The sequence below is a fragment of the Lagenorhynchus albirostris genome, chromosome 17 (assembly GCF_949774975.1).
Source record: "Lagenorhynchus albirostris chromosome 17, mLagAlb1.1, whole genome shotgun sequence".
Classification (NCBI taxonomy): Eukaryota; Metazoa; Chordata; class Mammalia; order Artiodactyla; family Delphinidae; genus Lagenorhynchus; species Lagenorhynchus albirostris.
The window spans coordinates 57,223,954-57,246,930 of NC_083111.1; the positions used below are offsets into that span (position 1 = coordinate 57,223,954).

Below are 22,977 nucleotides of genomic sequence, written 5' to 3' on the forward strand. Positions count from 1 at the left end.
AAAATAAACTCTTTAGTTATCTAGTTCCTTTCTTATGCCCTCCTAAAAGGCAGGAACCATTGTTTACATAACCTCTATACTCAGATTCTAGCTCAAGGCTGAGTGTATACTACTGTTTGAATAAATAATTGATCCAACTAGTGACTAATTGCCACTCACGAGCAATATGATACAGATATCAACCCACAATGAGGTTAGAATTAATAGTAGCACATTTTTATGAATTTAGAGATGGTGGACAGGAGCAAAGGGATAGGAAAAAGGGAAAGGAAGTCATTAAGTTTCCGTATCTTTTAACTAAACACAGCAAACATATTAAATTGAAAATCAAATCATTCCATAGATGAGTTTTGTTTGGACCATACTGTGTTTTAAACATTTTGGAATTTAACTGTTTTCAAGAAGGCATAGTTCTTTAGTTCAACATGGTACAATTTCTTACTGACTATACCTACATCCTGATCTCATTTATGTTATCTGCCATTAAGTTAATGCTTTTGATTTGAATTTTAATTGGCAACTCCTGTTACAATGAAATTAATATTATACTAGATTTAAAAACATATGTTATATAAAAGGCTGCTAAGAGAAGAAATATGACAGATGAAACTCTGTTATTTAGTTTGGCATTTTAGTAGATAACACAGCCTCAATGAATTTAGAAATCATTCCAGTTACACATCTGTTTTAGAGTTTCCCCTTCTCAGCAAAAGCAGCTAGGCTGAAATATTAAGAGTTAGCATAAACTGTAGGAGAATACTAGTTGGATCCTTAACTCAGGGACTGGGACAACTCTTTTATAGTGTGTGATGTGTACCATGTGTTTGTATGCCAACCACAAAATAAACACTATCAATCTTTTAACTTATCTGAAATACAACTTACTTAGTTTTCAAATGAATGAATTATTTCAAACTTCCGTTTTGTTAGGTCTAAAGCAGATAAATCACACGAGTCACGGAAACAGAAAAAAATAAACATTTGTATTTTAATTGTAATCAGCACTGGATTTGCAGTGTACAATTAGAGATCATTATACTATCCTGAAGTAACAGTGGGAGAGTGTCAAAAATGATGAGTGTTCCATGTTTACAAAAGACTCTGCCTGTGGCATGCTGTGTGCTTTTGTGAATCATTTATCCACTAGCTTTAATCTGTCAGAGTATGAAATATTACAAATGTGATTCTGCATGACAGAATAATGAAACACTGAAAAAGGCTGTATTTAATGACTTCTCCATAGAAAGTTTTCCAGAAAATGTTATGAATACCTATATGGAACTATACTGTTTTTTTCTTTTCTTTTCATTATTTCAAATTTCTCTCATATCAAGTTCTTAAGGGAAGACCATCAATTTTACAGTAAAATTTTCTAGGTAATATTTTCTCCCTGTATATGAATATTCAACATCATCAAAGGAATTATTTTGTACCCAAATACCAGTAGGGGAATAGAGTAAGAAATTAATTTCCTAATATCTGTAGTGAATGAAAAATGGAAAGTGCCCTTAAAAGTACTTATGGAACGTTAATGATAGAGGTGACAAAGGCAAAGATGACAGTCAAGGATATTCTGATACACTGAAAAAAAACAGAAAAAGAAGAAAAAGAAAGAAAGAAAATATAAAAGAAGAAGGTAACATGTCATTGTTATCTAATTTATTTTACTTCTTCAGGAACATAAAAGATTCAGAATTTATGTTAAATATATAGTTATCTTTAGAATTAACTGAAATTACACAAATCCATGTAATTCTATGAGCAGACTCTTGAATTTCAGAAAAGTTGGTAGTACTTTCCAATACATTACTTCTCTAGCTGCCAGGAACAAGCTCTTTGAATTTAAAAGTAAATTTCACATATTTGTTTGAACTGGGAAGGTCCTTGGAGACCACTGTATCAAAGCTTTTCATCTTATAGATCAAGAAAATGAGGTCCAGAAAACTCAAACAACTTGCTCAAGGTCATATGGCCAATCAGAGGCAGATAAAGGACTATAATCCAGACCGTTAGACTCCCAATTCAGCTTATTTTCCACTATTCCACAATCACTATCAATTCTTCTCTTCAATCAGTTTATTATTGTTACCATCATTGACTTTATGACTTTAAACCATATTTCAAAATAATATTCGGCAAGCTGATGCCAACTGGTATTAAACACCTGATGGGGCAACTACTGAACTTATCATCTTGGTAAAATAAAGCAAAAAATAAAAGCAAACATGAATGGGACAAATACTAATAGGGTGAAACCTATTAGTTTATAACCACCCTTTAAATAAATGGTTGTAAAATGTCTAGCCTGATGTTCCTGTGCTATAGTTTTCATAGTTTTCTTTTGAATTATTAAGTATAAATTTCCTATAACTGATTTTAAAAATGAAAGAAATGTGAAACATCAACCTTGACACCCATTACACAGTGAATGCAAATATACATTTATCATAATGACCTGTTAGACCTTTTGACTGTTATTTTGAAAATTCAGCTAATCATATTCTAGAGAATATTATAGTTATTGTCTTGGAGTCCAAAAGGAAATAATTTTGCTTAAAGTGGGGAAAGAATATAATAGCAATAGGAACTTATATACATGATATACATCAACATATAAGATATTATACAGTTTATGAATTACGGCTTTATAAATTACAGCTTGTATTAAAGGGTCTGAAACCATGTTCTGATGTTTGACTGCTGACAGCTTTCAAGACCGCCCCCCCACCCGCCTTCCCCTTAGGCTTCATATCTGGGCAAGCTGGTTAGAAAGCCTGAGTTCTCCCTCTCCTAGGGCACTAGTGGAAAGTTCAAACCATGAATGCACTGATCTGAACATAGGAACCCTCACCCCACTATCACCTTGTAACCACAATAAAACCCCAAAAGTCCATGTCCTTTCCCTGCTCTCTTATGTCATTTTGGACCTGTTTGGGAGGCTGCCTTGTTCTCCCAAGAAAGCCTCATTACGTGAGAAATAAAAAGCATACTTCCTTGGTGTTTGTGTGGTGCCATTAGTCTCAAAATCCAAACCAACTACTATAGGGTAAGCACAACAATGGATGCAGTAAAGAGGGTGTCTAGGCAACGACCACCAGACTCTTTTTTTGCTTTGAGTTAGTAACTGGCTCTGTTACCTGCTAGCAATCTTGCATTTTGAGCTGTGCTGCTTTGTGCTACATTTGCTGAGTTCCAATGAATCTTTATCAAATATTTAATCAAACTACATCAGAAGTTTTCATAATTGACATTTAGAAAAAAGAGTTAAGGCCCTCCTCAAAGTGACTCTGGGTTGTGTATCTTAGCCTGGACCTATCCATGTGCCTCAGGCTGAATCACGTATCTTGATTCCAGCATAAGCTATGAGTAATGCTCAGTTCAGAGAAATGACTATTACTCTGTGACTGTTGGTTGTGGGTCACAACCAGGCAATGGCCCTTCTTCTATAGAGTTCTCAGGAAAAATACTGATACTCTGTGAAATATATGGTCCCATTGGGTGGCCAATTGTGTGCAAGAGCAGTTACCATGTGGCATGCTGAGGTCTACACTCCTAAAAGCAGATGATTCACTGCTCTATAAAAATACTTTTGCTATTACTGCTGCTCAGGCTTCTTTGCAACAAAGATCTTGATCCTCAAGCTTACAGAATAAAACATTTATGGCACCTATGTGGCAAAACTAAGGAGGTAATTCAAACCCTACTTAAATGCCTCATGCTTAAACCCTATAAAGCAACAATTGTTATGGTGGAGGTCCCTAACCTTGATGATACAGATTTGACACTACGGAGGAAGAAACATAAATATGAGCAGAGTAAAGAGATCTTCCCTCCTCCAAAGTATATCCAGTAACCAATAAACAAACAAATAAACTAATTGAAAGGGAGGTTCGCAATTTGACCCAATTAGAAATCTAAATTTTACTACAATAATTTATAAAGTGAAAATGTAAAATGTCTCAAATTGGCTTTTGCACCTCTACAACATGAGTTTTGAATTAACTTTTAATATTTACTGAAATGCACCAACTGACAAGCCCTCATGACTTTAATCAAAACAGAGGCTCAAGTTATAGTTATTCCTGGGGATCCCACTAAATTTAAATAAGGAGGGCACACCCTATAATCTAGAGGAGTTGTGAAATATAAAGTAGTGAACAAATAAGTATGCTTCATTTTAATCATCAGAACTATTGCACTGCCTAAATATCCCATAGTGGTCATGGAAGAAGCTCTAACCAAAAACATAATAAATTAAACTATATCTTTGGCATTTACAACAGGCTAACAAATTGAGATCCCTTGGACTTTTCGTCACAATTAAAATAGTTAATATGGTTCACTGTATATTAAAACAGGGTATTCAGGGCTTCCCTGGTGGCGCAGTGGTTGAGAGTCTGCCTGCCGATGCAGGGGACACGGGTTCGTGCCCTGGTCCGGGAAGATCCCACATGCCGCGGAGTGGCTAGGTCCGTGAGCCATGGCCGCTGAGCCTGCGCGTCTGGAGCCTGTGCTCCGCAACGGGAGAGGCCACAACAGTGAGAGGCCCGCATACCAGAAAAAAACAAAAAAAACCAGGGTCTTCAAAGATTGAAGCCCATTGTAAAAGACATTTAGAGAAGGGATATTTATCTCCACTACTTCTTCATTTAATAGCCACTTTGGCTGTTCTTAAACCTGGGAAAAATGAATGGTACCTCACAGTAGTTTACTGCAACCTTAATTCTGTTGTTGCACCCATTAAGGGCCCCGTTATCAATACTATTGAAATTACTGGCCCTATCTAATCACTAGCTGGTAACGTTGTGCTACTATTGATTTGGCTTATATCACCTGCTAAATGCCAACTTCAAAAGCCTCTCAGCTACAGTTTGCCTTCAACTTTGATGGATATGCTTTTTGCTTTCCACTTTGAAGGGACAACTCTACCTGGCTACCCATGAGGTTTTCAACAGCCTAGCCCCTGCACACTGTCTTGGTAGGCAAGATGGTAACTGCATCCAACTTCCTCCATGGGCACAGGTGACACCACATCTTCCTTCAAGGAGATTCATTTGCCACAATCATTCAAGACAAACATATACAAAAGAACTTACAAAATGGGGGAGGTTTCATTTCCCTACACATGACAGAATGCCCTATCACCTCAGTTAAATCCTGAGAAATTAACTGATCAGTCAAAAGCCACTCCATCCTTGACACCATTAAGAAAGAACTATCGACCCTCATGGCACCACAATGTTAAAACAAGCTCAAAATCTTTTAGTAATTTTTGGATTTTGAGGGCAACATAGTTTTCATTTATAATTTTAATTAAGCCCATTTATCCTGTTACTAGTAAACTGGCCTACCTTGAATGGAGCCTCCTACAAAAAAGCCTCTAGAATATTTACAAATTTTAGTACAACTGGTGCTGCCCCCAGAGACTCCTACACTGTAAAGGCTTTAGCAACCTCCTCTCATGCCTCTTGGAGTCACTGGAGCAACCATAATAGCCATAAGTTGCCCATGGACTTCTGATGCAAGAAGCTCCCTCCTGAAGCCCTATGCCATATGCCATCACAGCAACAATGCTGCATACTGGGATCTCCTGGAAGCAGAGGCTCTCACAGGCTCTGAGACCATGGCACTCTGTATCCACCTGCCCATTATGCCTTGGATCATGGAGGTAGCACCCTGTAAGTTTCATATGGCTACTAAGGCCCCCTTCCTAAAATGGAAATGATACATATATATTATAGCCAAACCTAGGCCCTCTGGAATATCCCACCTGTATGAAGGTGTGGCCTTCCCTGTCCTTAGTTCCTTGACAGATGGCATGTTTTTTCAGGTAGTCACTACTCTTCTGAACCCCTTAGCTACCAGAGGAGCTTCTTGGGATCCTGAGTGAATAGCAAAGAAAGTTTCTACATGTTATAGACAGTATGGCCACCATCATCACACATGATTGAACTTCCTAGCGAGCTGTTGCTTTTAATACCTTAACTAAGACATCTCTGATAAAAGATTCAATGATTAGTACAACTGCCCAAACTTTGGGCAGTCAACTTTACACTGACTGCCCTTATCAACAACCAGCTCAGCTGAACATTTCTATAGACCTTTGGGCCACTGCCAATTGCCTGACCATGTGGTCCAATGTTGCCCCTTATGGGGAAATATTGGGGGGAATCTTGTCTCAGACATACCGAAAATATAAATCAATACCACACGTGTCTCTACACACACTAAAGCCACAATACAGGAGAGACCTTCAAGATGGTGGAGGAGTAAGATGTGGAGATCACCTTCCTTCCCACAAATACATCAGAAATACATCTACATGTGGAACAGCTCCTACAGAACACCTACTGAACGCTGGCAGAAGACCTCAGACTTCCCAAAAGGCAAGAAACTCCGACGTACCTTTGGTAGGGCAAAAGAAAAAAGAAAAAACAGAGACAAAAGAACAGTGACAGGGCCTGCACCTCTCGGAGGGAGCTGTGAAGGAGGAAAAGTTTCCACACACTAGGAAACCCCTTCACTGGTGGAGACAGCGGGTGGCTGGGGGGAAGCTTTGGAGCCACAGAGAAGAGCACAGAAACAGTGGTGCAGAGGGCAAAGTGGAGAGATTTCCGCACAGAGGACTGGTGCCGACCAGCACTCACCAGCCTGTGAGGCTTGTCTGCTAAGCCACCGGGGCAGGTGGGGGCTGGGAGCTGAGGCTCCGGTTTCGGAGGTCAGATCCCAGGGAGAGGACTGGGGTTGGCTGCGTGAACACAGCCTGAAGGGGGTTAGTGGGCCACAGCTAGCTGGGAGGGAGTCCGGGAAAAAGTCTGGAACTGCCTAAGAGGCAACAGACCATTGTTTCGGGGTGTTCAAGGAGAGGGTATTCAGAGCACCAACTAATCGAGCTCCAGATACGGGCGCGAGCCGTGGCTATCAGTGGGGACCCCAGAGACAGGCATGAAACGCTAAGGCTGCTGCTGCAGCCACCAAGAAGCCTGGGTGCAAGCACAGGTCACTATCCACACCTCCCCTCTTGGAAGCCTGTGCAGCCTGCCACTGCCAGGGTCCTGTGATCCAGGGACAACTTCCCCAGGAGAACACATGGCGCACCTCAGACTGTTGCAATGTCACTTTGGCCTCTGACCCTGCAGACTCGTCCCATATTCCATACCCTATCCTCCCCCAGCCAGAGTGAGCCAGAGACCCCTAATCAGTGGCTACATTAAGCCCATCCTGTCTGAATGAAGAACAGATGCCCTACACGCAGAGGCAGGGCCAAATCCAAAGCTGAACCCCAGGAACTGTGTGAACAAATAAGAGAAAGGGAAATTTCTCCCAGCAGCCTCAGGAGCAGTGGATTAAATCTCCACAATCAACTTGAAGTATCCTGCATCTGTGGAATAACTGAATAGACAACGAATCACCCCCAAATTGAGGCAGTGTACTTTGGGAGCAACCACAGAATTGGGGTTTGCTTTCTGCATCTAATTTGTTTCTGGTTTTATGTTTATCTTAGTTTAGTATTTAGATTTTATTATCATTGGTAGATTTCTTTATTGATTTGGTCACTCCCTTCTTTCTTTTTTGGTTTTCCTTACCTTTTATTTTTTTTAAATGTTTAATATTTTAATTTTTTATTTTAATAACATTATTCTATTTTATTTATTTTTTCATCCTTCCTTCCTCTCTCTCTCTCTCTCTCTCTCTCTCTCTCTCTCTCTCTCTCTCTCTCTCTCTCTCTCTTTCTTTCTTTCTTTCTTTCTCTTTTTCTCCCTTTTCTTCTGAGCCATATGGCTGACAGGGTCTTGGTGCTCCAGCCAGGTGTTAGGCCTGTGCCTCTGAGCTGGGAGAGCCAAGTTCAGGACATTGGATCACCAGAGACCGACTGGCTCCATGTAATATCAAACGGTGAAAGCTCTCCCAGAGATCTCCATCCCAATGCTAAGACTGAGCTCCACTCAACAACCAGCAAGCTACAGCACGGGACACCCCATGCCAAACAACTAGCAAGACAGGAACACAATGCCACCCATCAGAAGAGAGGCTACCTATAATCACAATAAGGTCACAGACACCTCAAAACACATCATTGGAAGCAGTCCTGCCCATTAGAAAGACAAGATCCAGCCTCATCCACCAGAACACAGGCACCAGTCTCCTCCACCAGGAAGCCTACAAAACCCACTGAACCAATCTTAGCTACTGGGTGCAGACACCAAAAACAACAGGAAATACGAACCTGCAACCGGCAAAAAGCAGACCCCCAAAACAGTAAGTTAAGTAAAATGAGAAAACAGAGAAACACACAGCAGATGAAGCAGCAAGGTAAAAACCCACCAGACCAAACAAATGAAGAGGAAATAGGCAGTCTACCCAAAAAAGAATTCAGAGTAATGATAGTGAAGATGATCCAAAATCTTGGAAACAGAATGGAGAAAATAAAAGAAACATTTAACAAGGACCCAGAAGAACTAAAGAGCAAACAAACAATGATGAACACAATAAATGAAATTTAAAAATCTCTAGAAGGAATCAATAGCAGAATAACTAAGGCAGAAGAGTGGATAAGTGACCTGGAAGATAAAATAGTGGAAATAACTACTGCAGAGCAGAATAAAGAAAAAAAGAATGAAAAGAATTGAGGACAGTCTCAGACCTCTGGGACAACATTAAATGCACCAATATTTGAGTTATAGGGGTCCCAGAAGAAGAAGAGAAAAAGAAAGGGACTGAGAAAATATTTGAAGAGATTATAGTTGAAAACTTCCTTAATATGGGAAAGGAAATAGTTAATCAAGTCCAGGAAGCACAGACAGTCCCATACAGGATAAATCCAAGGAGAAACATGCCAAGACACATATTAATCAAACTATCAAAAATTAAATATAAATAAAAAATATTAAAACAAGCAAGGGAAAAACAACAAAAAAACATACAAGGGAATCCCCATAAGGTTAACAGCTGATCTTTCAACATAAACTCTGCAAGCCAGAAAGGAGTAGCAGGACAGTTTTAAAGTTATGAAAGGGAAAAACCTACAACCAAGATTATGCTACCCAGCACGGATCTCATTCAGATTTGACGGAGAAATTAAAACCTTTATAGACAAGCAAAACTTAAAAGAATTCAGCATCACCAAACCAGCTTTACAACAAATGATAAAGGAACTTCTCTAGGCAGGAAAAAGAAGAGAAGAAAACAACTACAATAACAAACCCAAAACAATTTAGTAAATGGTAATAGGAACACATATATTGGTAACTACCTTAAATGTAAATGGATTAAATGTTCCCACCAAAAGACATAGACCAGCTGAATAGATAGAAAAATAAGACCCAAACATATACTGTCTGCAAGAGACCACTTCAGACCTAGGGACACATACAGACTGAGAGTGAGGGGTTGGAAAAAGATATTCCAGGCAAATGGAAATCAAAAGAAAGCTGCAGTAGCAATTCTCATATGACACAAAATAGACTTTAAAATAAAGACTACTACAAGAGACAAAGAAGGACACTACATAATAATCAAGGGATCAATCCAAAGAAGAAGATATAACAATTATAAATATATATGCACCCAACATAGGAGCACCTCAATACATAAGGCTAATGCTAACAGCCATAAAAGGGGAGATCGACAGTAACACAATCACAGTAGGGGACTGTAACACCCCACTTTCATCAATGGACAGATCATCCAAAATGAAAATAAATAAGGAAACACAAGCTTAAAATGATACATTAAACAAGATGGACTTAATTGATATTTATAGGACATTCCATCCAAAAACAATATACACTTTCTTGTCAAGTGCTCATGGAACATTCTTCAGGATAGATTATATATTGGGTCACAAATCAAGCCTTGGTAAATTTAAGAAAATTGAAATTGTATCAAGTATGTTTTTTGACCACAACACTATGAGACTAGATATCAATTATGGCAAAAAATCTGTAAAAAATACAAACATATGGAGGCCAAACAATACACTACCAAATTACCAAGAGATCAGTGAAGAAATCAAAGAGGAAATCAAAAAATACCTAGAAACAAATGACAATGAAAACACGACAACTCAAAACCCTTGGGATGCAGCACAAGCAGTTCTAAGAGGGAAGTTTATAGCAATATAATACCTCAAGAAACAAGAAACATTTCAAACAACCTAAACTTACACAAAAAGCAATTAAGGAAAGAATAACAAAACCCCCACAAAGTTAGCAGAAGGAAAGAAATCATAAAGACCAGATCAGAAATAAATGAAAAAGAAATAAAGGAAACAATAGGAAAGATCAATAAAAGTAAAAGCTGGTTCTTTGAGACGATAAACAAAATAGATAAACCATTAGCCAGACTCATCAAGAAGAAAAGGAGACGACTCAAATCAATAGAATTAGAAATGAAAAGAAGTAACAATTGACACTGCAGAAATACAAAGGATTATGAGAGACTACTACAAGTAATTATATGCCAATAAATGGACAACCTGGTAGAAATGGACAAATTCTTAGAAAAGCACAACCTTCTGAGACTGAACCAGGAAGAATAGAAAATATAAACAGACAAATCACAAGCACTGAAATTGAGACTGTGATTAAAAATTTTCCAACTAACAAAAGCCCAGGACCAGATGGCTTCACAGGCGAATTCTATCAAACATTTAGAGAAGCGCTAACACCTATCCTTCTCAAACTCTTTCAAAAAATTGCAGAGGAAGAAACACTCCCAAACTCATTCTATGAGGCCACCATCAACCTGAGACCAAAACCAGTCAAAGATGTCACACAGAAAGAAAACTACAGGCCAATATCAATGATGAACATAGATGCAAAAATCCTCAACAAAATACTAGCAAACAGAATCGAACAGCACATTAAAAGGATCATACACCATGATCAAGTGGGGTTTATCCCAGGAATGCAAGGATTCTTCAATATACACAAATCAATCAATGTGATAAACTGTATAAACAAATTGAAGGAGAAAAACCATATGATCATCTCAATAGAGGCAGAAAAAGCTTTTGACAAAATTCAACACCCATTTATGACAAAAACCCTCCAGAAAGTAGGCATAGAGGGAACTTACCTCAACATAATAAAAGCCATATATGACAAACCCACAGCCAACATCATTCTCAATGGTGAAAAACTGAAACCATTTCCTCTAAGATCAGGAACAAGACAGCGTTGTCCACTCTCACCACTATTATTCAACATAGTTTTGGAAGGTTTAGCCACAGCAATCAGAGAAGAAAAAGAAATAAAAGGAATCCAAATCGGAAAAGAAGAAGGAAAGCTGTGACTATTTGCAGATGACATGAAACTATACATAGAGAATCCTAAAGATGCTAAAGATAAACTCTTAGAGCGAATCAATGAATTTGGTAAAGTAGCAGGAAACAAAATTAATGCACAGAAATCTCTTGCATTCCTATATACTAATGATGAAAAATCTGAAAGAGAAATTAAGGAAACACTCCAATTTACCACTGCAACAAAAAGAGTAAGATACCTAGTAATAAACCTACCTTAGGAGGCAAAAGACCTGTATGCAGAAAACTGTAAAACACTGGTGAAAGAAATTAAAGATGATACAAACAGCTGGAGAGATATACCATGTTCTTGGATTGGAAGAATCAACATTGTGAAAATGACTATACTACCCAAAGCAGTGTACAGATTCAATGCAATCCCTACCAAACTACCAGTGCCATTTTTCACAGAGCTAGAACAAAAATTTTCACAATTTGTATGGAAACACAAAAGACCCCGAATAGCCAAAGCAATCTTGAGAAGGAAAAACAGAGCTGGAGGAATCAGGCTCCCTGACTTCAGACTACACCACAAGCTACAATAATCAAGACAGTATGGCACTGGCACAAAAACAGAAAGATAGATCAATGGAACAGGATAGAAAGCCCAGATGTAAACCCATGCACATATCGTCACCTTATTTTTGATAAAGGAGGCAAGAATATACAATGGAGAAAAGACAGCATCGTCAATAAGTGGTGCTGGGAAAACTGGACAGCTACTTGTAAAAGAATACAGAAAAATAAACTCAAAATGGATTAAGGACCTAATGTAAGGCCAGACACTATCAAACTCTTAGAGTAAAACATAGGCAGAACACTCTATGACATAAATCACAGCAAGATCCTTTTTGACCCACCTCCTAGAGAAATGGAAATAAAAACAAAAATAAACAAATGGGATCTAATGAAACTTAAAAGCTTTTGCACAGCAAAGGAAACAATAAACAAGACAAAAAGAGAACCCTCAGAATGGGAGAAAATATTTGCAAATGAAGCAACTGACAAAGGATTAATCTCCAAAACATACAGGCACTCATGCAGCTCAATATCAAAAAAACAAACAACCCAATCCAAAAATGGGCAGAAGACCTAAATAGACATTTCTCCAAAGAAGATATACAGAGTGGCAACAAACACATGAAAGAATGCTCAACATCATTAATGATTAGAGAAATGCAAAGCAAAACTACAATGAGATATCACCTCACACTGTTCAGAATGGCCAACATCAAAAAATCTACAAACAATAAATGCTGGAGAGGGTATGGAAAGAAGGGAACCCTCTTGCACTGTTGGTGGGAATGTAAATTGATACAGCCACTATGGAGAACAGTATAGAGGTTCCTTAAAAAACTAAAAATAGAACTACCATATGACCCAGCAATCCCACTACTGGGCATATACCCTGAGAAAACCATAATTCAAAAAGGGTCATGTACCACAATGTTCATTGCAGCACTATTTACAATAGCCAGGACATGGAAGCAACCTAAGTGTCCATCGACAGATGAATGGATAAAGAAGATGTGCTACATATATACAATGGAATATTACTCAGCCATAAAAAGAAACGAAATTGAGTTATTTGTAGTGAGGTGGATGGACCTAGAGTCTTTCATACAGAGTGAAGTAAGTCAGAAAGAGAAAAACAAATACCGTATGCTAACGCATATATATGGAATCTAAAAAAAAAAAGGTCATTAAGAACCTAGGGGCAAGAAGGAAATAAACACGTAGACCTACTAGAGAATGGACTTGAGGACACAGGAAGGGGGAAGGGTAAGCTGGGACCAAGTGAGAGAGTGGCATGGACATATATACACTCCCAAATGTAAAACCAATAGCTAGTGGGAAGCAGACACATAGCACAGGGAGATCAGCTCGGTGCTTTTTGACCACCTAGTGGGGTGCGATATAGAGGGTGGGAGGGAGATGCAAGACTGAGGAGATATGGGGATATATGTATAGGTGATTCATTTTGTTATAATGCAGAAACTAACACACCATTGTAAAGCAATTATACTCCTATAAAGAGTTTTAAAAAAATTAAAAAATAAAGCCACAATACAAGGCCTCACCAAGACAGTCCATGTCATTTACAGAGTTCTAATCGTTATTGATAGTGATCAAGGCACTCATTTCACTTCTCACCATATTGCTGAGCTCTGGAACAAGGTAGTCAATGAATTTTCATCTCCTTTAGTAAATGGATGCAGGTCTCACACAGTGCCATTGTGGCTTTAAACAAGTTCAAATGTGGCACATTTCACTCAGTCAGACACTAACAGTGAATTGTGATGAAGGCGATCATCTTTGATCTTTAACTGCTAACAAATTTCAAGCTCTCCTCCATCCCCCAGTTTCCCTTTTGCCTGATATCTGGGGCAAGCTGACAAGAAAGCCTGCGTGCATTCTCCTTTACAAGCTTTGGGAAGTTCAAATCTCACAAGCCCTGACCATCATGCGGGGGCTTTCACTCCAACACCACCCCTATAAAACCCAAAGCCAGTCAGTGTTCTTTGCTCCCTTAAGCAATTTTGGATCTGCTTGGATCCAGTCTTGGTTACTTCCCTGCTCTTCTCAGAAAGCCTCATTATATGAGTAATACATCCTTTTGTACCCTTTTGGTCTTGTGTGGTATCATGAGTCTTGACATCTGAACCAAATCTGAATGGGGGATCCTGTTCTATCTGTCACCAAACATGGCTTCAAATCTAATTATAGAAATAGTAACCAAATAATATGATTACAAATATATATGATAATTACATTTTCCTTACCCTAAAATGTTAGGCTCAAAAAAATAAGAGTTTCCTTTCTTACAGGCACACAATTAACAGAGTCACTTCTGCATATTGACATTAACACAATCATCAATTTTAAGAGTAAAAGAGCTCCCTTTTCTTTTCAATTGCTCTGTATCTAACAAGTGATGATAAAGAGCAAATATAAATATCGAATAAACACCCATTTTGTGAACATTATTTGTCATTGTTAGATAAGTAAATTCAATATTTAGAAAAGACTAATCATTGAATTTGATGCAATTGCACTGTTAAAAAATAAAGTGTCATATACTTTAAATATAAAATATAAATAGCCTTGAATGACTGTAAGAGTTCATTCAATACTGAAAACTTCACACCAGGAAAAAACAGAATGCCAATAAAATGATTTAATGACTTAATGAGAATATAAAAAGAATCTCAAAACAATTTGTCACTAAAATATGGGGAAAATTAATGACAATAAATTACTGAATTAAGTATAAAGACAGGTAATAAAAACATAAACTATGTAAACAATGCTGAATAAAATAGGTCATTTGAAAACACCTAAATATAAGATCAGAAGGCAAATGGTCAACAACAAGGGATTAATCTCCAAAATATACAAACAGATCATGCAGGTCTATGTCAAAAAAACGAACAACCCAATCAAAAAATGGGCATAACATCTAAAAGGACATTTCTCCAAAAAAAAGACATACAGATGGCCAAAAAGCACATGAAAAGATGCTCAACATCACTAATTATTAGGGAAATGCAAATCAGAACTACAATGAGGTATCACCTCATACCGGTCAGAATGGCCATCATCAAAAAAATCTGCAAACAATAAATGCTGGAGAAGGTGTGGGGAAAAGGGAGCCCTTCTACACTGTTGGTGGGAAAGTAAATTGGTACAGCCACTATGGAGAACAGTATGGAGGTTCCTTAAAAATCTAAAAATAGAGCTACCATATGATCCAGCAATCCCACTCCTGGGCATATATCTGGAGAAAACCATAATACAAAAAGATACATGCTCCCTAATGTTCATTGCAACACTATTTACAATAGCCAGGACACGGAAGCAACCTAAATGTCCATCGATGGAGGAATGGATAAAGATTTGGTACATATATACAACAGAATATTACTCAGCAATGAAAAAAGAATGAAATAATGCCATTTGCAGCAACATGGATGGACCTAGAGATTATCGTTCTAAGTGAAGTAAGTCAAACAGAGAAAGACAAATAACATATGATATCACTCATATGTGGCATCTAATTTTAAAAATGATATAAATGAATTTATTTACAAAACAGAAACAGACTCACAGATTTGGAAACAAAGTTATGGTTACCAAAGGGGAAATGTGGGGGAGAGAAAAATTAGGAGCTTGGGATTAACATATACACACTACTCATATAAAATAGATAGCCAACAAGGACCTACTGTATATCACAGGGAACTCTACACAATATTCTGTAATAACCTATATGGGAAAAGAATCTGAAAAAGAATGAATATATATATGTATAACTGAATCACTTTGCTGTACACCTGAAACTATCACAACATTGTAAATCAACTATATGCCAATAAAAGTTTAAAAAAAGGCAAATGGTCAAATATATGCCTGAGTTTTAAAGGAGAATATACACAGAGCAAAAGAACGGCTATCAGTTTTAACATAAAAGATGAGACTAGTCAGTTAACCTTCCATATGCAGGTCATAACTATATTGGTGCACCTTAAAAAGTCCATATATACATATATATACACACATATATACATTTATATATAGTGTGTGTGCATCTTAGTTTCAATCCATTTTGCTTTTTCCTTCTAAATACTAAGGCGACCTAAATTTTTAAAGACTACTTTTCAGAGAATAACAGTTTCACACAGAAATGTGAAAGATATATTGTAAAAATAAATTGCATTTTACAATCATTAAGTGATTTCTTAAGTCTATAAGATGGAAAGGAAGTACTAAATTTAATGACTATAATAAGAATTAATGAGATGGTTGTTAACAGATCATGATCAGTTTTAATATATTACAATAAAGTTTGAAATTAATGTAAAAAAAAAGCTATAACCCTATATTGTAGGCAATGTCACAGGGAAAGATGTTTCTAGATTGACTGGAGAAAAAAATACTACAGTGGGAGATAGGATAGAAAATGGTTGCAAATAACAAGTATAAAATATGTGGAATTAGGAGAAAAATTTAAGATGATGACAGCTAATTTAAAGATAAAACAAAACAAAAATCCTCTCCCACAGCAATACACAAAAGGTTTTAGTAACTCTATGTCCCTTGTACAGAGTAGACTAGACTGACAATAACTCTGTGATTTAGAGATTCATGACTTTGAAACCTATCCAACCAAGAGTCTACACCAAGAACAAAAGATGTGAGAGAGGGCATCTTAACTGGGAAATCTAAGAAGGAAAACCTGAAGTGGTTTTCATGCACACTTCCAAGATCCCACTGTGAAAGCTAATCTTGGGAAAGAGTAAGTTTTGTAACTTAACAAATATGCATTCATAATGGGTCTTTTAGGAGGTGAGACTATCTGGAAGGCTAAACACAAAGTTAAGTCACCACAGACTATCCTTGGATTTCCTCAAGGTGCTTAACATGTTGGAATTCTCCAAGAAATCTGAATGTTAGTTTACATTCTACACAGTAAGGAAGGACTTACTTAAGCAAGGAAGGACTCTTCCCTAGGGTCTGCAGAGGGAGTGTCATGCTACTGATACCTTGATTTCAGGGGCCTAGCCTCCAGAGCTGTGAGAGAAAAAAATCTCTGTTGTTTTAAGCCACTAAATTTGTGGTACTTTGTTATGGCAGCCCTAGGACACTAATATATTTCTTTTACGGATACTCCCCGTAATGTAAAGAGCAGGTGATAGAAGGGGAAAAGGGGAGGGAGATCAGAAAGTGATGATAATTTCACAAGGCAATATTCCATGTGAAACTAATTCAGGTACGATACTAATTAGGAATCATTTCTCCTGAATTATAGTTTAAAGAGGACCTCCAGGTTTTTAAAATCCCATCTCCTTACATTGCTTCAAGGATCTTGCTTTACCAATTGGTCCATCTAAAATCTTCAATTTTGCCCCCCCACTACTATTGTTCTCTTGAGCTTTAAAGTAAAAACTCCATTATCTTCTACCCCAAGAGAAAACAGTCAAAAACAAACATCAGCCTCTGACTAGTATGCTACTTTAGCTATCACCCTAACTCTTTCTGTTTTATCTCAGCCAAGATTATTGAAATAGAAGTTCACAACATTTTTCCCAATTTTACTAACCACCCCCTCCCTGCAATATGATTTTGGCCCCTACACTATAGGTATAAATACACAATATTAATAAAAATATTTTCCATCTAACAATGTCAACAGTTTTCTTATATTCTAAAGCATCTTACCTATACCAAGTTCAAAATAATAAAATTGTCTGCCATGTTTTTGGCACTTAAAATTAATGTATGAAGAAATTTAGTAACCAAACCATCAGGGGAAACAACTTATAAGTTAAAATTGAAAGATGAAGGAAAATTAAAACTTATTTTATTAATAGATAAAGTAGGGCATTTTTTGTTTTTGGCCACACCGTGTGGCACGTGGGATCTTATTTCCCCAACCAGGGATCAAACCCGTGCCCCCTGCAGTGGAAATGCGAAGTCTTAACCACTGGACTGCCACGGAAGTCCCAAGGGGGGTATTTTTAAACCAAAAAAATCCAAGTGAAATAGTTTAACTGTTAGAAGAAAGACAGCAAAATATCAATAACTGATCCATAATTGTTATTTTTCTACGTATTTAAAACAACTTGAATCCTTCAGAATGAGTATTACCAAAGTAACCCTAATATCTGAAGTTGAAATGAAATCCAATGATGCTGATGAAAGCGTTATGAATTGATGATTCTCTTATCTAGAAAAACTGAAAGATAGGAATTCACCAACAAAATAGTATTCATTAAATCAACTAGTAGAGTCACGTTATGTGCACATTTAATTGATATGAATTCAAATCTACGCTGGGCAAAAATAAATAAATGAAAGTAATTTGGTATTAAGTGACCTGTAAGAAACCAAACTAGCTCACTAGCTCACACTGCAAATTACAGTGTTATCTTTCTAACACTGGAGGAAAAATGTCCTGTTAGAATTATTGAAATAATATGGCTTACAAAAAACCATGTAGATGATCTTCTATGGTTGATTTAAGGTATTTCATGGGTAATGTTGATTCTATGTGATTTTCTCCTTACATAATGACTTTAGAAACTTAACCCTTGTAAAAAACTGCAATCCCAATATATGAACTGAGTGTATTGACAGATCTTATGCTAAATGATTTTAAGAATTAAATTCTAAGAGTGTCAGCATATAAAAGATATGGAAGAAGAAATGATTATAATTTGGGATAAATGACAAGAAAAGGGAAAAAGTGAGAAGTATGATATGCTATGAAGTGATACCAAAAAGTCATAAAACAGAACTCAAAGTGGCAACAGAGAGAAATTATGGCAAAGAGAGAATGAGAGGAAGAAGAAGCAAAATAGAAATTTGATCTGCAGAGATCCAGTAACTGTTGCTTGATTATCTCACATTAAAGAGGTAAAGGTAGGGACAGGAAGAAATCTATGATGATCAGTAGTTTTTAATTCCTCTACTCTGCTCCCAGAAAATTTTAAGTGATCAATAGGTGGTTGGATAGTCACTGGAGATATAAAGCACAAAGTATTTGTTTTCATGCTTTAATTACACAATAGAAATGTTTTATTTTTAGCCAGGCTACTCTTAAGACCCTAGGGCAATCCAGTAATCCAGGTCATTTTACTTCATCTTTTGGGGGCGATGGGAGTGCCTATGAATGTGAACATAAAAAAAGTGTGTCTGGGCTTCCGTGGTGGCGCAGTGGTTGACAGTCCGCCTGCCGATGCAGGGGATGAGGGTTCGTGCCCCGGTCTGGGAAGATCCCATATGCCGCGGAGCGGCTGGGCCCGTGAGCCATGGCCGCTGAGCCTGTGCGTCAGGAGCCTGTGCTCCGCAACGGGAGAGGCCACAACAGTGAGACGCCCGCGTACCGCAAAAAAAAAAAAAAAAAAGTGTGTCTGTATGTGCACTCGTGTGTGTATGACTTACTATGTTATTATACCAATCACTTGCATATTTTTTATTTAATTATAAAATAACCCTAAGAAATAGACATTTACCACTTCTATTTCAGAGATAAGAAAAGTAAGACTCAGGCAGATGATGTAATTACTTCAATGAAAAAGAGTAAATTGAGTTGTGTTCTGAATCCAGAAATCTGACTCCAAAGCTAGCATTCTTAAACCCAATAGTATGAACTATGTAAGATATCATATATACATATTTTTTTTTCTTGTTTACTACTAACAACAGCTCTGCTCCATAGACATAACGATCCCTGCTTTACAAATAAAGAAACTGAGTCTCAAAAAAGATTATGTAACTTGTCCAAAGATATATAGCTAAGGTGTGACAAGCTGAAACTAGAATTCAGTCTGACTCTATGAGTAGTTTGAAGTAAAGAATGATGCAACATTTATAAAAACAAAATTAGTTTCCTTAATAATAAATCAAAGTGCATTTGATTTTACCCACAGATAATCCAAAAGGACTTGTTTAAAAAAAAATTAGTGTTAAAAACCACCAATTATTAGTTGTATTATTTCATATTAAGATAATTAAATTTAACTTATATTAACTCTGCTAAAATAAAGATTCCATTCATTAGGAATCTATTAATTTAATTTTATTTTAATCAGTACTTTTTTCTTCTCTTTTTGAACATACATGCATACATATATAGGATACTGTAAAATACCTCTAGGTGACCAAATGTTTATGCGTCAGAAAAGGAAATGCCTGATTTTCTTCCTTTTCATTCCTTTGATTGCATGACATCCCAAGAACAAGTATAAAAGAACAAATTAATGGTTTCCAAAGAGGACTCAGATAGCCATGCAGTCTCCTGGACTAGCATTGCTAGGATTCTGTCATCAACCATGTAATATTTTTGGCAGCTGGGGCCTATAAACCCCTCTAGCAAGGGAAGGACTCTCTTGGGCACAAAAGGCAACAAAATAAAATAAAATAAACATGATTAAGTGGATGACGTTTTTCCTTCTAAACTGTTGTTCTCTTCACAATTAAAGAACTCAACTCTGATTTAACCGATCACATGCTAAGAAGAAGAAATAGTTTGGAGAAAAGAAACAGACACCTTGCTAATGCTAACATCATCAATTCTATTTTAAGGTTAAAATAAAAGGTTTAGTACTTCCCTTCTGATGACAATGTTCTTTTAAGTAAGTTGAGGATCTTGGACTTGTTTCAGAACAGAGAAAAGGAGGGTATATAGAGCATATATAGGTAATATCTCATTATAAGAAATTGGACTGGAAGCATCAGCTTATTTTATAATCAGCAGAAACATTAAGTCAATATGTGATCCAACAATCTTGATATGATCAAATCTAGGTCCTTCTGCTATAACACTTGTCATCCTGACTCAGACATTCATTTCACAGCAAATCCTTTACCATGTAACATGATGCTGTAAATCTAAATTCTAGAAGTCTAAACATTCAGCCTCTCTCCAACAGTTTACTGCTCACTAAATTTCCTTTGCCTATCCATCCATAAAGAGAGCTAAATCTGGGTTAGATCCAGCTGGATTTCAGATCCAAAACCTTTAGAAGCCAGGTAAGTGACTTCTAAGACTTGTGATCAAGGAGATGTGAAGGCAGCAAAGGACACATTGTCTTCTCAGTGCCAATGCAGAACAGATTGTCAGGTTGACAAGATGAGCTGAAATGTCCTTTGCTGTCTTTTTATATTCCTTGCTGTCCCAGAAACTAGGTGCCTAAAACCAAAATCTTTTCTTTCTGGAAATGTGTTAATAAAGTATAAAACTGATATGATTGTTTTGTACATATTATTGTCATTATTATAAAGTTCTATATTTGATTTTATGCATATTTTGCAGAGCAGACTTTGCTTTATGCTCTGGTAATTTCCCATTTTATGAAATTCCAATATGAAGGCACTTGCAAGGTTACTGGATGTACTTATTTTTAAAAATTAAAAACAATCCTGTTTTCATTTTTATATTGTTGTTCACCTGTGCACTTGACTATAAATTCAAAATGAGTAAAATAACCTTAAAATTTTATTATTACAAAGCTACTATCTAAAAAAAATTGTAAAGTACTTTATGAATAGTAAATATTTTCATTAAAAAACAACTAACATTTTGATAGCATATAGTGAAAATAAAGCATGTCTGGAATGATACTCTATATGATGAGATGTATCTTACTTACCAAACTCCTTGGGAACTGCTATAGAATAAACACAATTATGTCCCACACTGTAATTTTTTGGATAGTTTGGTGATAGAACAGTGCCTTCTGAACCTGTAGAACGACTTCCACAAGGTGCTGGAAATAAAAAAAATGTTTAAAAAATATTATTTTTAGAAAAACATTTAAAAATTCATACTATGACTATTTTCATGCTATAAAAATTATGGCTACTGGATTTTAAGGAATATCATTTATTTCCATCTTTTAACAACATCCCCACTGTCAAATATTTTAAAAGTCAAAAATTGTGCACATGCAACAGAAAGCTTCTTTTTGAGTATTCAGATTTACTCTTCTCAGAAACAAAGTAATATAATAATGTTGCAATGGTGCTATCTATCTCTAAAGGTAATAATGGTGGCCTGCTTTCATTTATGATAAAAGTATAAAGATAATCATCTCTTTTATAATGATGAGAAATTACACATGCAGTGGGAAATTGTTTTACTCACCACGAGGCTTTGAAACTCTACTCAAAATCAACCTTGATTATGCTACCACCAACTGAGGTACTTCTATACACAGCACAGGGATGGCTGTACAAACACATTCATCCACTCATCTAAGTAAAATATTCTCTCACCAATCTCTATCTGCTTATGGTTTACATTTAAATCAGAACAGTTGCTGATGGTGCATAGAGAGAGACATTATTGCTACCTCACCCCCAAATGTGCTACGTTCCTAAAAAAGATGAGGGTGAAACAAATGTTTCTGGAAAATTTGTAGATAGTTGTTCTGTTTTTCACAAGATAGACGGATGCTTTGGGATTTGTAGTTCTGGAACATAGAGAAAGATTTGGGCTGCTAAAGGAGTTATAGGTATCAAAAGCAAAAGGTGATAGTTGATATTATTTAAATGAATGAGATCTCCCAGAAAAGTATGTAGAATGAGAAAAGATGGCCAAAGAGGAGGTCAGAGAATGCCAAGGTAGAATTAGTGAGAGGGTGGCTACAAAGAATTTAGTCTCTTGGGAGCCAATGGGGAGGAAAGTTTCAATTAAAAGAAAGTGTTCAAAACCATCGTGTTGCAAAGTGGTAATAAATGAAAAAGGAATTTGAGGTGGGCTGGCGGTCTAGAGTATTAGGTAGCAGGGAGCTACTTCTCTATGCCTCTGGTCTCCTCCAGGCGGGGTTTTGCCTAGGCTTGCTGGCCTGCTGGCTCCACCCCTTACCCCATGGAGATGGAATGATGGGTGAGCCCAGGACAGAAACTTTACTTCTGGTTGGGAGCCATCCTGCCTGTAAAGCAGCTTGCTGGTCTCCTCTATAGCCTATTTAAGGGTGAATCTGTTGAGGGGGTGGCCATGGTTGTTGGGAGAGACCTGCAACTGCACAGGAAGCCCATTGTTACTGCTCATCAGCTTTATCAATATTAGAGCTGATGGTCTGCCTTCCTTCAGCTTATTACTTAATTCGCCTTGAATTTGTGTAGGGAGGAGTCCCTTCAAACACCAGAAAGGAACTTTTGGGTAT

At 37.0% G+C, this 22,977-nt stretch overlaps 1 protein-coding gene across 3 annotated transcripts in view; it reads right to left on the reverse strand.

The window, feature by feature from the left end:
- CSMD3 (CUB and Sushi multiple domains 3) overlaps positions 1-22,977 on the reverse strand; it is a 1,076,690-nt gene that overhangs the window by 224,323 nt on the left and 829,390 nt on the right. For all 3 annotated transcript variants that reach the window (XM_060127236.1, XM_060127235.1, XM_060127234.1), the window contains one exon: positions 21,460-21,576. In XM_060127236.1, the coding sequence (XP_059983219.1) occupies positions 21,460-21,576 (117 nt within the window). The remainder of the gene's footprint in view (positions 1-21,459; positions 21,577-22,977) is intronic.